The 16,327-nt window shown below is 42.2% G+C and overlaps 1 protein-coding gene across 5 annotated transcripts in view; it reads left to right on the top strand.

Annotated features, from left to right (window-relative positions):
* PAX5 (paired box 5) overlaps positions 1-16,327 on the top strand; it is a 134,909-nt gene that overhangs the window by 34,267 nt on the left and 84,315 nt on the right. For 2 of the 5 annotated variants that reach the window (XM_072031352.1, XM_038171000.2), the window contains exon 6: positions 10,852-11,027. In XM_072031352.1, coding sequence (XP_071887453.1) covers positions 10,852-11,027 — 176 coding nt within the window. Of the gene's footprint in view, positions 1-10,851; positions 11,028-12,618; positions 12,871-12,928; positions 12,970-14,796; positions 15,709-16,327 lie in introns of those variants that run through there. The other 3 variants (XM_072031355.1, XM_072031353.1, XM_072031354.1) reach the window with 3 other exon arrangements.

The raw sequence follows: 16,327 nt of genomic DNA, 5'->3' as shown, positions 1-16,327 counted from the left end.
AACTATTAATTTTTCATTGTTCATCATGAAGTACTAAGTTGAAGAAATTTTCAGGTTTTGATTAACCAAAATGATTTTATCTTAAAAAAAACCTGCAAACTCTCCCTTACTTGTGTTGTTGTTTCTTCTGCAAGGACTTCAGACGAGAACTTTAGTGAAGAATAGTCATACCTTGCATGAGTCATAGAAAATAATGACTTTTTTGAGCTTGGTGAATCCTTATGTTAGTATTTTTTTTCAGTATGTCCACTAAACACTCTAAACACTAAAATCATTGTAAAGTGGAAAGCTGGAATATTATTATTTGAAAGGGTGAAGATGGGCTAGCTTCGCGCATTCAGGATTTTCCCTGCTAGGGCTTTTGCGTCACACAGTTCTTCAGAAATGATCTCTGCTTGTGAACATGATTCAGTTTCAGTCACTCGATGTTTTCCAATAGAAGAAAAGCCTCAAAAAATTCCCCTGTCAGTGCAGATTTACAGCACAGTCAGAATCATGTTCACTGCTGTTGGCTTCTGTGGCACAGAGCGAAAGCCAGAGAGACCTGTGTCTGTCACACTGGACCTTTGCTCTCGTATCACCATTATATATTCATAGAAATTATTTGTTTGCCTACAGCTGGCTGTCGTGAAGAAAGAGGGAGTATTCGGATACAGCAGTCTTTAAAAATAATTTGCCAAGATCTAGCCATATTATTATTATTATTATCTTTTTCCTGGAGGAGTTATCCCATTATATGGGAGGGGAATAAGTGAGCCTAGGAAAACTCTGGCACAGACATGACACAAGGGCAACCTCTGATGATGGTGTGGAGGAGCAGTTCCCAGTGCGTTTATCTCAAGTGAAGTCCACAGCACGGCTGCAGGAACAGGCTCACCTACGTGAGATATTGCAGGCAGAATTCCAGGGGTACAGCCCCAAAAGTGACCCACCCGACTTCCCTCTCTAAGCAGGTTTTGAAATAACAGGGATACATACAGTGAAATTCTTCAGTACTCCGCTAATAAGGGCATCCTTGTGATAAGCACACTGTCAGGGGAATTGTATGGTAGATTGCTGAGTTTACTGCAGGATAAATAATTAATGTTTAGGTGACACTAATTAATTACAGTAATTAGCAAAGAACTACACTATCTTCCCTTAAAAGTAAAATCTTGGCTGATTATTTTTGTTCCGTGTCCAGTGCATCTGAATGTTTAAGGCAGAGCTGTAAAATATAAATAGCTAGAAGCTGTCATTTTTGTTCAGCCTCTGACTGCCTTTTTTTCATCTTCTGTTCCGCAGTTTTTAACTGAGCCAAGAGTGCGGAAAGGTAAATGCTGCTGAAAAACTAAAATAGCGATAATAAAGCCCAACATGATGTTTAGGTGCCTCTGCAGCTGAACCAGTGGAGGTGACAGCTCCCTGCGCCCCTTTCCCCCAGGACCCTGTCTCTCTCGTGCTGCTGCATGGGACGAGGGCTCTGCACCGCAGCGCTGCTCTGCTCAGCTGTGCTGTGGGCAGGCAGGTGGCCGAGCTGCGGCACTGGGAGCTGGCGGTGCTGCTGCGGTGTCTGCCCTGCTGGAGGCATGGGCCAGGGCTGGGGGAGGTTTCCCCATGCAAGGTGGGCTGCAGGCAGGAGGCCACAGAGAGAGCGTAGGAAGCTCTGTGCTCTGGCTTTGCTAATTGAAGTAGATGGATGATACACAGGCAGCAGTACCAGCAGCGTGCCTGGCAGCACCCGGGTCCTGAACACCCCTCTGCACCTCTTTAAGCACAAAACAGCCTGGCATACTCAGGCCCAGGGTGCCTGCAGCTTGAGGCTGGTGCTGGAGCACACACCTGCCTTCAGGCAGGCAGAAAGCGCAGCTGAAGGAAGATGGATGCACAGGTGCACTTCCTGGATGTGAGAAGTACTTTTTAAGATCTACAAACAACCTGCATTACACAGCTGTAAAGGGTTTATAAAAATTAAGTTCACCCAACTAATGCATGTGGATAAAATGTATATATAAGTACTTTTAAAACGCATGCTTTATGTAACTTGTGTATAAAAATTACTCCTGTGGTTTGCATTTTGCCTGTAAGCTGTACTGCTGAATTCAGTGGAGAGATTTCTTTGCTTAGTTGTAAGCATTTGCAGACTCGAGACCGTAGTTCTTGATTTTATAAAATGAGGTTTTATTTAAAATTTGCCCAGTGAAAATCCTCATATGCTAACAGCTTTTTGGGCATCCTCTTCGTGGATCAGAGGATAGAGAGCGTGGACTGATATGTCTGACTTGTTGGACGATGCACAGCACCGATCTGCAGCTTTCAGTATGGCTAGTGCAGCACCCTGCCTCCCCTTTCTCTTCTTTGCATACGGTAAATCCAATCCTGTTACTGGTTGGTGGTACTGTCTCAATTTCTTGCCAGGAAATTGCATTTTAGGAGTATTAAAATCTGCTTGGAGGTCTTCTGAATTTCTTAGAAACTGTGCCAGGATCTTTGACATGACAGCAAAGGAAAGTTTTCCTCCTCAGTGAGAGTTTACTCTGGGGTTTTCCAGCAGGCAGCCTTCTGGGACACAGCAATACTCTTGGTGCTTTTAAGTGTGGCACATCCTGTGGGTGGAATGTGGCTGAGCCTTTATTTTCTCCAGGTAAGTTTTCCACGTGGTGCTTTGCAAAGTGTTTAAGGTATTAGGTGGAAATTTTACTTTCGTGTTCTAAACTTGCATGGAAAGATTAGTTTTGTCTGATGCCAGCTGAATAGCCTGCATTTTTCTCATCAAATGTCAGTTCCTGGAAGGGGAAGAATTGTGCAGCCCCTGCCAGCTGCAGCGAGAGATGAGTGTTGTGCAGGCTGGAGCTGCTGCAGGGCACCCGGTGCCAGTCTGCTTGCGGTGTTCCAGCTTCTCACTGGCTCCTGCAGGTCCACTTTCTGCCCTGGTGTCCACTACATTTTGCTCCACTGGGAAAACAGACGCCCGTTTTAAACAGCACTGTCGCACCGAGAGGTGACCGCTGTTTGCAGGGATGCCTTCAGGCTGTGTTTGCATCTCACACTGTTTTTCCCTTCGGCTGTCAGGCTTTAGTCTCTTCTCCCTCCTGCTTCTTCCTCTGGCTGCAGCAGAGCTGTGTGCAGCCGGTGAGTGGAGGGGGTCCTTGGAGACCCTGCTCCTCTGCGCTGGCAGGGTCAGCAATCGGCATCATATTCAGATGTTGGGAGATGGGGGGGAAGGTCTCTCCCTTCCACCATGCTGCGGGTGCAATGTGGCAGGACTTCCTTGTGTGGGGAGTAGCGGCTGTTTGCCCTACTCAGCACTTCTCTCTGGGTGTACTCAGCACACCGACATTTTTCAGAGTTGTAAATCCTCCTCCTGCCAGTTGCAATGGGAGACCAGTTTGACATTTCCAAAGCTAAGCAAATCACAATTTCATCTTCAATATGCTCTTGTCCATATAACCTAAGCAGGCATAGAAATGATTGAAAAAAATAAAAATGTTACAATGTGGGATGGAAGTAGGTATAAACTATGTTAAAATAGCATCCATGAGCTTATAGCAGCCATTTAAAAATGCACTTTGAGCTGAAACTACATGAAATTAAGTGCACATCTCCACAGATTGCTGCTGAATTTGCCTTACAAAGATGGATTACAGAGAGAATCATTTTCTCATAATCATTTATTAATAAAGTAACCATGGTTGTTATTTTATATAAATAGTTACTGCAGTTATTTCTCCCTTTAAATGTTAATAGAAGTCATAGAAACATCAGCGGATTCCTATGCTGTGCTGCAGCCTGGCTAAAGGGTCTGGCTGCCCCACGTGCTGTTCACACGTCTGCTGCTCCTGAGGCTTTGTGTCTCATGGAGGCGTTGCATGAAGTCCACTTTGTGCAGGGCAGGCTTTCAGGGCATCCACTCCTCATTGCTCTGCCTCTTTTTGTTTTTAACCTCTTTCTCTGCACTTCTAAATCCTCTACCTAAGTGTATGTGCATGTGCAAAGCTGGCAAAATTTGAGCAAAGACAGGGCTTCTCAGAGCCCTCAGAGGTGCACAAGCAGTCCTGCTCCACTCAGTGGCACTATTTACACAAGCGTTTGTTCTGCTGGATTCACAAGAGGTGTGAGGGCTCCACCACGCCTTAGCTGACCACTGGTTAGAAGCATGGGATGGGCGTTAATGGCACGCCTCTCCTGACATAAACTAAGAGATACATCATAAAATTTCTATGTGGCTACTGTAGAATTAAAATAACTGTAGGGGAAAATGAGCTGTAATCTCATGGGAAATCTGTTCTGTTCAGTGTAGCCCCATTTTCAGTGATGCCTGTAACCGGTTTAGTGGTACAGTTCTCCGTCTGTGGACTGGGTGCACAACAACATTGCAGGGTGGTACCTCGTGGGCATATATGCAAGGCTGTAGCTTCTGCATCAGGCATGACCTCCAGGTGTCCTAATGAGTGAGAGAAATGTTCTTACAGTAGAGAGAAGCTCCATCATTTCTCAGCAAAAGACCGGAGGTGGCCGTTTGATGATAAAAGTGGCGATTGTTTTGCTGTTGAGCATTTCAGGAAGAGCAGCACTGAGAGGCCTGTGACACAACCACCTCTGTCTTGGTCCTTCCATTTCGCAGAAATGCTGCAAAATGCAGCAGTGGCTGTATAGGCGTGGATACCACCCTGGGGTTGAGGGACCTCCCCTGCCCTTTTCAGGATGCTCCTGCTGTTCCTGGCGCCTGTACAAGAGCAAAGTGCAGGGTGAAAGTGAGCAGGGTGTAGTCAGGCTGGCCACATATTTGAAATGAAAGAACACATGGGGATGGACTACGTAACTCCAGTAATCCTGCTCCAGCCCGTGGCTGTCACAAGCTGCGACCTTCCCAGCTGCCCCCTGCCAGCCCTACCTCTGGGTTTGCGGATGCACCAGGCATTATTCAGCCATGGACCTGTTCCCCAGGGAAACAAGCACACGTACTGCAGGGCACGCACACCAGTCAGTTAGCAGCTGGTGCTGTACCTGAAGGATGGAGCCCGGAAATGTCACTTATCCGGTCTTTTGCCCATTTGCCCAAATACAGGGCAGTGTGGGAATGAGAGCCAGCACTGAGCTGACAGGTGGCAGGGAATTCTGATTACTTGGTCTCTTCATGTTTTTATAGCCATTCTGACTGTAAAATCAGTAAAATACCTGTAAAAATACAGTGCTAAGATGGGAGTGTTTAGCAAAAATTCCCCATTTCTTTTCAAGCCTGGATGCAAGACAATATGCTGCAGTAGGCAGATGCTGATCTCTGTGTCTCCAAGAAGAGTAGAGCTGGTCCAAGTATATCTAACAGGTCAAGCTTTGAAATGAAGAAGCAATAAGCCACTGAAATGGTACTATCACCGAAACATGATTGATCAATTGAATTCTATCAGAGACAGTGGGCAGTGAGATTAACTCAGGCCTGATGGGTTCAATGAGTTAAAGCATGATGTTCATTTCAGCTTCATTTCACCAGTCTTTGCTTGTGAAATTGGTCAATCAATAGAGGTTGAAGATCATATATATATATATTGGTGACCATCTTATAGGGAATATAATCTAGCGTAGTCAGCTCCTGACTCCGGCTGCCTTCAGTGGGTAATGGAGACAGAGCAGAGACTCTATCAGTGCCATCGAAATGGCCTGATATCTTCTCCAAATGAAAAGTATTTTTGGATCTCTGATGATTTATCTTTTCTTCCCCTCTTTCTCACTTTGATCTACGACAAAACCCATACCCATCTTTGTGAAATATAGTGATTTCTCTTGAAAATATTTGTGCGATGATCAGCTATATACACTTCAAAATAAAAAGTTTCTTTTTAGTGATACTGTCCCTTGAAAAAATAAATAACAATGCTTAGAAAACTCAAATGGTGTAAATGCAAAGGTCTCTCACAGTATATATAATTCTGAAAATACTGCTTTAAAAGGAGCACCAGGAGGTTGCTTGCTGCCAAATGCACACAGTCCTGAGAAGGTGGAGTGAAAATTCAGTTTACATTTTAAACAAAGCCTCCCAAATGGTAATTAAACAAAGTCTTTATCTACTCTGGACTAATTTACAGGCATGCTACAAGGAAACAAATCACCTTTTTACCTCCTGGTAATATTTCATTTGCTTCATCATGTTTTAAATGTGGTGAATAACATCCTTCCTAATTAGCCTGCATTTCCCTATAAGGTGAAGTAATTAGGTATGATACCAGGTAATGAAGTTGGACAGTACAAATTAGAGACAGAAACCACGTCCTTTATGAATGTGGGATGTTCATTGCACTAGCTATTGACTTCCTTGATTAACCCTGTAAAATCAAGTTGTTTAAAAAAGAAAACAACCCAAAAACCTGAAAGCAGAAGATTCTATTTTCTTTGCACCAGGCAAGTGTACCACTAAGATGTGCACTTCATGGTACATCATTATTATTAATAACACTGAAGATATTATTCCAGCTGAAGTTGTGCATGTCACCAATTTCTCAGTCGCTGTCACCTGGCTTAGATCCTTTTCTGAAGCTACACTCGTTTAGACCAATGGAGAATCTATCTCATGCTATTTCACAGTGCTGCTTTATAATGCAGTAATTAAATTGTGCTGTTTTCCTTTTCTGAATGAAAAAGACAAGATAGAATGATAGAATAGATCTTTTTTATTATTCCAGTGTTGTTTTTTTTAATTGATGTCTTCATATTTTTCCTTTTTTTTTTTTTTCCTTCTTTTTTTCCCTTTTTTTTTTTTTTTTTCTCTTCTTTTATGCTGGACTGTAGGGCTTTAAAAATGCTCTAGAGTTTTGTAAAGATAGGGCCTAGGGACATTTGTTCTCCTTACTTTGACCCATGGTTTAGACATGTATAAGCAAAATACCATTTTAAAATAAGTGATTTCCATGGTGAGTATAGCTAAAAATCTGTTATAGGCATGTTTAGCAATTCTGTATCTCTCCTGTGGTTTCAGAAGACATGTCAAGGAAAAGTAATTAACCATAAAATTATGCTAAAAAATTGAGTCACAGTTTATCAGGTTCTTTAAACTGATCTTGCCATTTGCTGGTCCCCAGAAAATAACTACCTCTTAAATAACGAAGACCCAGTATTTCTGGATGAAATCTACACAATTTAGGCAGCCTTTTGTCAGCAAGTCTGATCATGGCACCTCTTCCCAGGGGTGGATCTGTTCTGTGCTTAACTCTTCCTAAGCTATTCAGACTTCGGGTAAGCATAGGAAGGGGCTTCTGGCTTTGTGTTGGGAGGGAAGTGCATCACATCCAAGTTTGTTCAGAAAGTTGTGGTCCTATGGCACAATCTTGACCCATCTATATGATCTGTTAGAGGTAAAGGTTGAAACATTTGTTTGGGAAGAATGTCTTTTTCTGTTAAGGAGACTACTATATTTGTGTTCTTCATTAGCACTTTTGGAAGGATGCCATTGGACGAGGAGCTAATTGTTTTGCAGAGTAGATGCGTACACTTGTAGTGCTACTGTCAACAAAGCAGAACTCTCCTAGGTGGATCCACTGATTATACAAAAAATGTTTTACCTCTCCCTGGAGCCTATTTATAACTCAAACTGTTTCAAATGTACCTATGGTATTTTAATTATCAAAGATGTTCTAATGTATTCAAACAATACATAATGCTAATGGTAATTATTTCACACTTATATAATGTCTAATAGCCAAAGGTATCCTAAAGACGTTCACGAACTTTTATATGTCATGCGCAGCATATAGAAAGTCCTTTACCTGTGAAGTGAAATCCAGTCGCTACCTGCAATTAGTCAGAGTTTAGGAAACATAGTGAAAAAGAACAAACTCTTCCCTTTGCTGATGGGATACAGCGAGAGAGCAGTAAAGAGGGTGAGTGAAGGGCCGTTGCCAAGCTCCTCTGACAAAAATGCATAATCTTCAGCACAGAGACCCGCTCTCCTCAGAGTTTCAGCCCTGACTCATTTCTGCCCAGGTGTCTCCCTGACAGCAAACACATTGCTCCTTCACTTCAGCAACAGCAGGCTGTGTTGGGAAGCATGCCTCAAAGACTGATCCTTCCTCAGGCCCTTGGGATGGCATGTGGAGACCTTGACACACACAGGTGTCCTGACAGTGTAGTGGGGGGCAGCCCTCTGTGGCTTGCTCTTTACACTGCACTCCCAGCAGCATAACAGACCCTGATCTTGAATTTCAAAACCTTATGAAGCTCTACCACTACCTTGTCATTTTTTTCATCCCTTTCCAATGGGCCAGTGTTGTGTCAGTGAGGCACATCATTCATGGGCTTGCATGCAGTTTTCTCTGGTATGTTGTTATGTAATCTTTCTGGATTTCAGCAAAAGCTTTGATACTGTTTCTCGCAGTATCTTTCTGGACAAAAAGACCAGAATGCAGTTATATAAAAGCGTAATATGGTGGGTGAACAATTGGCTGATGGGTTAAGCTTAAAGGGTTATCATAACTGTGTGGTTACATCAGGCTGGCAGCCGGTTTCAGATGGGGTTCTGACCATTTTAGGGTCAGTTGCCTTTAATATTTTCATAAATACATAAATGACTTAGATACAGGACTTGAAGGTACAGTAAGTAAGTTTGCAGGTGACACTAAACTGGGAGGAACTGTTGACGCCCTTGAGGGTAGAGAGGCCTTGCAGAGAGATCTTGACAAATTAGAGGAGTGGGCAAGCAATCACCAACAACATAAAGTTTAACAAGTACCAGATTCTGCACCTGGGATGGGGCAGCCCTAGATGTATGTAGGCTGGGGGACAAGAGACGGGTCCTCTGGTCCTTTGGGCCTCTGGTGAGACAGGAGTTGAGTCCAATGATTGTTGTGGGTCCCTTCCAACTCAGGATATTCGGATTCTAGGATTCTGGGATATTAAGTTCCCAGGTTGTCCCGTATCTAGGATCATTTTGCTCTCTTTCTTCACCCACTTTGAACCAAAACTGTAAAAACCTTTAACTTTGATGCCAACTTTAGAATAACAGTATTTTAACCTGAAATTTGAAGCCAGCGCTGTTGTGTTCAGAGATAATGTTCCCCCCAGCCTTTTGCTACCATGCAGCTAGCAACCACAATTTTAATTTCATAAGCAATGGTTGACCAAACCCAGCACTATGTCAATTAGATATTATTTGATTTAGAATACTAAAGGAAAAAACAAAAACAAACAAACAAAAAAAAACAAATTTAAAGATAGACTGCTCTCTTGTATCTGCTCATATTTTTCATACCTTTTTACACATTTTGACTTTTTATTCAGAAGACAGGTTCAGATTTTTTCTGCATGTAATAAACCGATCCTGGCACTTTATAAAAGCCAGCATTGTCTATTCAAGTTGTAAGTTGCCTGACTTCATCTAAGCAGGTAAATACAACATTGTTGTTGCCTGAACAACCAAACTAAAACTTAGGAGGATGTTTCTATAATAACATGCTTACATCAAATGCCTGTTGAGTGTAAGAAAATTTACAGAGATTAACCTAGGTTTTAAAAAGTAGTTCCATCTGTTGGTCCCATAGTTTCAGAGACCTGTCTTAAAGGAGCATTGTTTTCTGAATCTGGTGCACAATGTTTTCTGAAAAATCCATCCAAATCAATAGTCCTTTTTGAAAAAATCTTGTCCACTGGACATTGATCATGTTACCGATCGCCAGCACACATACGGAGACAAAACTGGTGTCTGCAGCAGTGAGGTCTCTTAGCACAGATGTCCTTTAATACTTGCCTTCAAAAATTTTGATGCAGAAGCCACCTGAGAAGCTTTGAGCGCTGGTTCTGCAGACAAATCTGGGCAGTAAGAACTTATTTTTTAAATCTTTCCTTCCTCTGTGTAGTGTGGTATTGCCATCTGGAGAGGAAATCTGATGTTTACTATTATTCTTGGAGTTCCACCTCCTGGAGTCCTGGGAATACTGCAGACCTCAGCTTTCAGAACATAAAAGATATATTTCTAGCATTGACAGGTGAAGGAAAAGTAGAAAATCTCTGTGAATATGCAAACAAAGCAAACTGAAGCAAGCCCCATATTGCAAGAGTTTTTTCAGACCAAACATTTTTCTAACTTGTCTCATGGCTTTTGAGATATGGGCAGTCACTTCCAACCTGCTGAAAGGAGGGGGAGAGATAGAGAAAAAATATGCCTTGAAACCCAGGCTTTCTTCATGCTATTGATGAAATACAAAAAAATACAGAAATATAAATTGGTATTGTGAGCTGGGAAGAGTGCATCAGATCAGGCCTTGCTCAGGCTGTTGTGGTGGCAACTCTGCATCCCAGTGACATCACATTTTAGTATGGTGCTATTACTGTCTGTGTTTGGGAAGCTGACTGGCCAGTTACTGCAAGCTGAATGTGGTTATGGATTAAGGGTCCCTGTTTCTTGGCATATGTACACTGTAGCTCAGACCTTCACATAGGACAGAGCTCAGGAAGACTTGCAGGCATCACAGGAAAGGGATATAGAGAGTGAGTATGCAAAGCAGATCGGTTGGAGATGATCCAAACTGACTGTGGCTCTAGCATCATATGTTGTAGGTATGTCCTCTGGCATCTAAACCATTACTGGTTCACAAATACTGTCGTAAAAGTGCTGTGAGAAAAGATCTGACCACAAGCCTTTGTCTTGCCTTCAAATTATATGTGAAATCACTGATGTCAAATTGCATTGAGAGTTGGCTGTAGTGAAGAACTGATCAGTACATCTTCTAGCAATGTGTGTCTTGCTTGTATCCTCCTCTCAAAGATTCTTTATTGTGTCAATATACTGTACCCACATCAATTTAATGGGTTAAATGGACACTCCTCTGTAGGTCTCATCATTGCAATGTCTATTTATTCTTCTGTCTTCTTTGTCCTCTTTGAAAGGTATTCAGGAATCTCCAGTACCAAATGGCCATTCTCTCCCGGGTAGAGACTTTCTTCGGAAACAGATGCGAGGAGACCTTTTCACCCAGCAGCAGTTAGAAGTGTTGGATCGAGTCTTCGAGAGGCAACATTATTCTGACATTTTCACAACAACTGAGCCCATCAAACCAGAGCAGGTACTGTTCCAAACACTCAACGTTTTTCCAGATATGCTTTCTGATGAGAGTCCTCCTTGGTGGAAATCAACAAACAGTTATTTCTCAGAGTTGCAGTAGAAAAACATGGAGAAACAGGTGTTGTATCAAGCTCTTCAGCCAAGACTATTAAAAAATGACAGAAAACACTTGTTATGTAAACATGAGCAAGTGTTTGGGTATGAAATTACACCCAATCTGGGCCAGTTACATCAAATGAGGGCATAAAGAGCTTCACAGCTTCTGATACTTTTGTTGGATCAAACCCAGGCTATGCAGATAATAAGGAATAGGCTTGCAAAACTCTATGCCTAATTTTGGTTCCGAGTTAGCTTGACTGTACACACAAATTCGATTTTTGTATCCAGAAATGGCTTTTTAAGCATGTAGTTAGCCATTTGCTGAGAGAAGTACACAATTAATATGTGAAGGTAAATTTATTGCATCTACAGATTAGCAGTGCATTTCAGAAGGGCTTGGCACTAATTTTGGGGCGAAGTTCCATTTTAGCAGACACAATACAGAAGCACATGCAAAAATTGATTAGCTGTTTCTATCTATGTGCTTTTGGTTTCTAGACCTCAGCCTTAAATTTAGCTGCAGTCATGGGATGTAGAAATGAAAGTATTGCTGTCAGCTTCAATTTGGATCTAGTCAGCTACTTTTTATATACTTAGTGTTGTAATTAGTCATTGTTAATCTCTGTTGTTAATATTAAATCTGATTTTTAGCAAGGTGCATGAATACCTTAAATTGTAAACAAACAGTGATTTCCATTGTAGGAATATAAACATTTGAAGGCCACTGGAGATTATCAGGAACACAGTAGTTTACTACCATCATGGCTTCAGTATTAAGGAGTATGTACTGGTCCAATGTTTTTGGAAAAAATAATTCCTTTTGCTGAAAGTCAATGGTAGAGCAGAAATTCCCTGTGCCCTTAAGCTCCTATGTGTCATTTCTTACTTCATTCATAGTCATTCATTTTTCACCAGTTTTGAAGGTTCTGTAGTTTACATGGTTTATCTTTTTGAATGAGGAAGATGCTGAAATCAATTTGAATTAAAAAAAAAAAAAAGACAAAAAAACACCACCACCACCAACAAACAGAAATCCAAAAACAAACAAACAAAAACAAACAAACAAACAAAGAAAACATGACTTGTTAGGAAAGCCAAGCGTCTCTTGAAGGTGAAATGGCCTTTGCATACCACTAGATGGTGGTTATCCCATCCCTAACACCAGTGATAATGGAGAGGACAGGCACTGAGCCAACTCCTACAGTAAGCCTGTTCAATATCGGTCACTTAAAAGCTGTATGGTGTTACATTCATCCTTATTTAACTTCTATATGTGGAAAAAAAAATCATGTGAAAGAGAGTGGTGATGGAAGAAGATCCTTTTTTAGCTTTCAGTAATCTAAAGTTTCTGAGTTATCCAGAACTGTAGCTTATGGGACAGAGTCCAGCAATGAGCAGAAATAGATAATGTCTTATTGGTTTAACAGAAGGAATAGAAGAATTAAACGAGGATATTGCTAAAGTTTCCTGATTGTCACATTCGTGATTTTCAGCTGTTGGTGGAGCAAGGATCTCCCTGGATCCATGTAAGAAGCTGCAACTAGAGTGTCTGTGCAGAGCATTGAGAGTGGAGATATGCCCATTAATTTGTTAAAAAGGGTACTTCACAGTCTGAGAAGTCAAACAGATGCTGAGAAATGATATTTCTAAGAAAAAAAAATCATGATGTGTGAAATGGGCTTAGCAGAACTGCCTTGAATTGATGAGGTCTTTTCCAGCCTAAATGATACTGTGATTCCATGATTTTTTTTTTTTTCTAGTTTAACTACAAATGGAGTTTGCTAGTTGTTTGCTTTAATATAGGTTGGAGCATTCTCATTTGCTTTTGGAAGGCTGGGCCATGGGTAAGAGCTGACATTTGTTTGGGATGGGTTTTTCTTTTTGGTGGCATACAACATTTTCAGCATGAACACATGTAATTTATATGAATGCCTGATTCACAAGGATGTGATACGATCACTGCTTTAGTTAGCAGTCATGTTTTACCTCTTTTGTAATAAAGCAAACATGTCATGAAACAAGAAAAGTGGAGAAGCTGTCCAGATCAATTAGTGATGCTAAAGAAAGCAATTAGAAAGAAAATATTGAATCATATTGAATCATTGGGTTGAAATGGACCTTCTAGGTCCTTTCAGTTCCTTTAAGATTATCTAGTTCCAGCCCCATGACGATGGGCGTAGAGACCTTTCATGAGATCAGGTTGAAAAAATTAATCATGTGACTAGGAAAAACAGAATTGTAATTAACACAGCTAATTATTGTAGTAGACTAAGATATGCATCCAGAACCTGGCAGTTGAGAACGTGGCTGAACTCAGAAGGCAGTGCATTAGGAGCTCAGGCAGCAATGGATATAGGGAGTTCTTACCCATTTCTGTAGATGAAAATAACGAAAAGATGCTCCTCCCCATATAGACAAGATGTGTAAGAGGAGCTGGTGATCCATTACTTGTCTGCTATATTAGAAATATAGTCCAGTAGGGGCAAGCAGAATATTGCTAATTTTATTTAGTCACAAAAAACTTCTTAATGTCCCTGTGCTAGTCAGCTAAGGAGGGCTCCAGGTGTTCTACCAGAAGACTCATGGCTTGTGAGGCAAGGAAGTACCCTTTTTGTCCCTGTTTTGCTGCTCCTTCCTAATTCTTCTTTGCTTGTAATCTGGGCACAGTCACTTGGTCAGGGTGAGTAGTGGCATGGGGTGGACAAGGTTGCTTCTGCATCGCTAAGCATTTGAAGCCTGAGCATGTTCTGTCCTCAGCTGAAGATTGGGTCCTGAATTTCTCCTGATGCCTTTTCTGGATGTTTTGGAAAAAAACTTGTCTTGTCTGTTGGAAAGAGTACATTGCCACTCATGTGGGTAGATGTTTTCATGGCCTAAGTCTGAGTCTTTGCTCACCATTACCAAGCCCTTTACATGAGTGATTCCAGTCTCTTTCCTTTACTCCTCCATCTTTAATGTCTTTGTTCCTCAGTTCAGCCACATTAAATGGAGACCTGCAAGTTGACTCTCAGCTGAAAACAAGTTGTGCGCTCACTTGACAGGCATTATCCGAGTTTTCATATCTACTGTAAAACATGACTGCTATAGAGAAGACCATGGGGAATGAATACTTGTCTCTGAGTAAGGGCTAATACCATGCTGAGAGAGAAGACAACCACTGGACAATGACAGGAAAATAAGATGTTAGACAGTACCTTACTCAGAAACAGTATCTGTTGTATGCATTGGGTGAGGCAGGGATCCCACGATTTGTTCATCTAATTAAAGTTTGTGTCAGACTGTATGCATCAAGGGGCAGAAGTAAGGCGTTACGTGCCTTGTTTTGAAACCTAATGTCCTGGTGATTCAGTTGTATGTGTGCATTCTGCAACACTGGTATGTAATACCTGTATGTGCATTGCCAGAACATTTAATGACAGGCGAATGCTATTCTGGTGACATCAAGAAGTTGTAAGATGGGAAGTCTGAGACTGAGGGCTGGATGTGCAAACTCAGTCCTTTTGTGTCTATGTATTTCTGGGGAGTAATGAGGGGATAGAGACAGGGGATAAAGCACTCTGGCTTTGCTTTGCCCTAACAGAACTCTGCCATGCACATTAGTTCATGTATAAAATGAATGCCTTTCCATTACATTTATCCTCTTTTGTACTCATCTCATTTTCTGTGAACAGCCCATGATCGATTTGCACTGTCTGCAAATGTTGACAAGAAAACCACTTTCACGTATTTCTGGGAACTGATTTTGAGCTGTACATAGGTGTGTGTTTGCAGCACCACCATTGTACTGTCATTCTGCTCATGAGTGATAACCACCACAAGCACCATACAGGTCATTCATCAGCTGGGACAAAGGCTATGGCTTCAATGTCACATAATCGTCATGTCTCAGAGAAGGAGAACATTCACAGCATCTACTACCTGGACTGGTTACTCTTCCTGTGCTTTTCATGACTTTTGGGTTTGGGGATGGGTCCTGATGCTCCCTGGTGTGTTGACTCTGAAGTGCTGTCCTGATGGCCAACAGATAAGTCTGTTTGCATTACTAGTGTATCTTCAAGACTTCCTGTGGAGCAGAGCTTTATGGACACAAGGACTGGCTTTTGCCTGCCTGTCCTGGTAACTGTGCTACACCTGTGTTGGGCCCTGGTACTCCAGTCTGTCCCTTGTCATAGGAAAAAAAAAAACCAACAGTTAGTGGTTGTTGCATGGACTGCATTTTTTATTTAGAGCTTGCACTCATCTCGTGTCCATCCTGCGCATAGAGTTGCTGCACTGCATAGCATACATTTCTGTGCCTAGTCCATGAGGACTGTTCAGGTTCATGAAACTGAAAGTGCAGGTTACACTCATCAAACACAGGTTTGTTTAGGCACATGGCTGACTGTCCACCACCAGCTGTTCCTGTCCGAGAAGCTGAGGATGCTCTCCACCCTTCACTTGGGCTGACTTGGGCTGTGACATCATCTGCAGTCCCTGCGTGCTCCCCAGAGGGCTGTACAGCAAACATCCACGTGCCCAGCACTGGCAGGGGGCCTGGTGATGCCGGACAGTGCTCAGAGCAGGGCTGGCACCCCCTGCGTTGCCCTGCAGTGGAGTTGTTCCTGCTTTATCGTTGTGTGTTGTCATGCTGGAGCCCTAGGAGAAACATGGAGGACTCAATGTCCTGTGACCCTGCCACCCTTGAGGTTCTCCTTCAAGAGTCTGTCACCCACCAGGAGGGAGACCTTACCAGATCCAGGCACAAACGTTTCTACAACACATGTGTGAACAGTTGACTCAAATATATTCGCCAATGAAAGCATTGCTAAAAGGTGTTTGTGGAGAATCAAGACCTGGGAGAAAGCTGCTGGTATCACCTGAGGCATGAGGGGTTAAAGAGGGTGCAGGAAAGTCGTGTCAAGGTGGGCAAGAGGCAAGCGCAAGACTCACAGACTGATGTGGTTTTGGTAGGCATGAGAACTGGATTAACACCTCTGCAGGGGAGAACTGTGGTGTGTTACAGCAGCATGTAGAGTATATACAGCAGAATCAGTTCAACAAGAGCAGCAGTTCATTAATTTCCTCAGAATAAAGAGTCTTTGCTGAGTTTCTGTCCACAGCAGAAATGGATTCTCTTGTGTTTTCAGCTTCACACACAGGTCCAATCGAATACTCATTGAAGCCAAGAGGAATATTTCTATTGACTTCAATAGACTTTAGATC

This window comes from Anas platyrhynchos, chromosome Z (genome assembly GCF_047663525.1).
Source record: "Anas platyrhynchos isolate ZD024472 breed Pekin duck chromosome Z, IASCAAS_PekinDuck_T2T, whole genome shotgun sequence".
NCBI lineage: Eukaryota > Metazoa > Chordata > Aves > Anseriformes > Anatidae > Anas > Anas platyrhynchos.
Note: the sequence above shows the minus strand (reverse complement) of the source record. Positions and strands in the feature narration are given on the sequence as shown.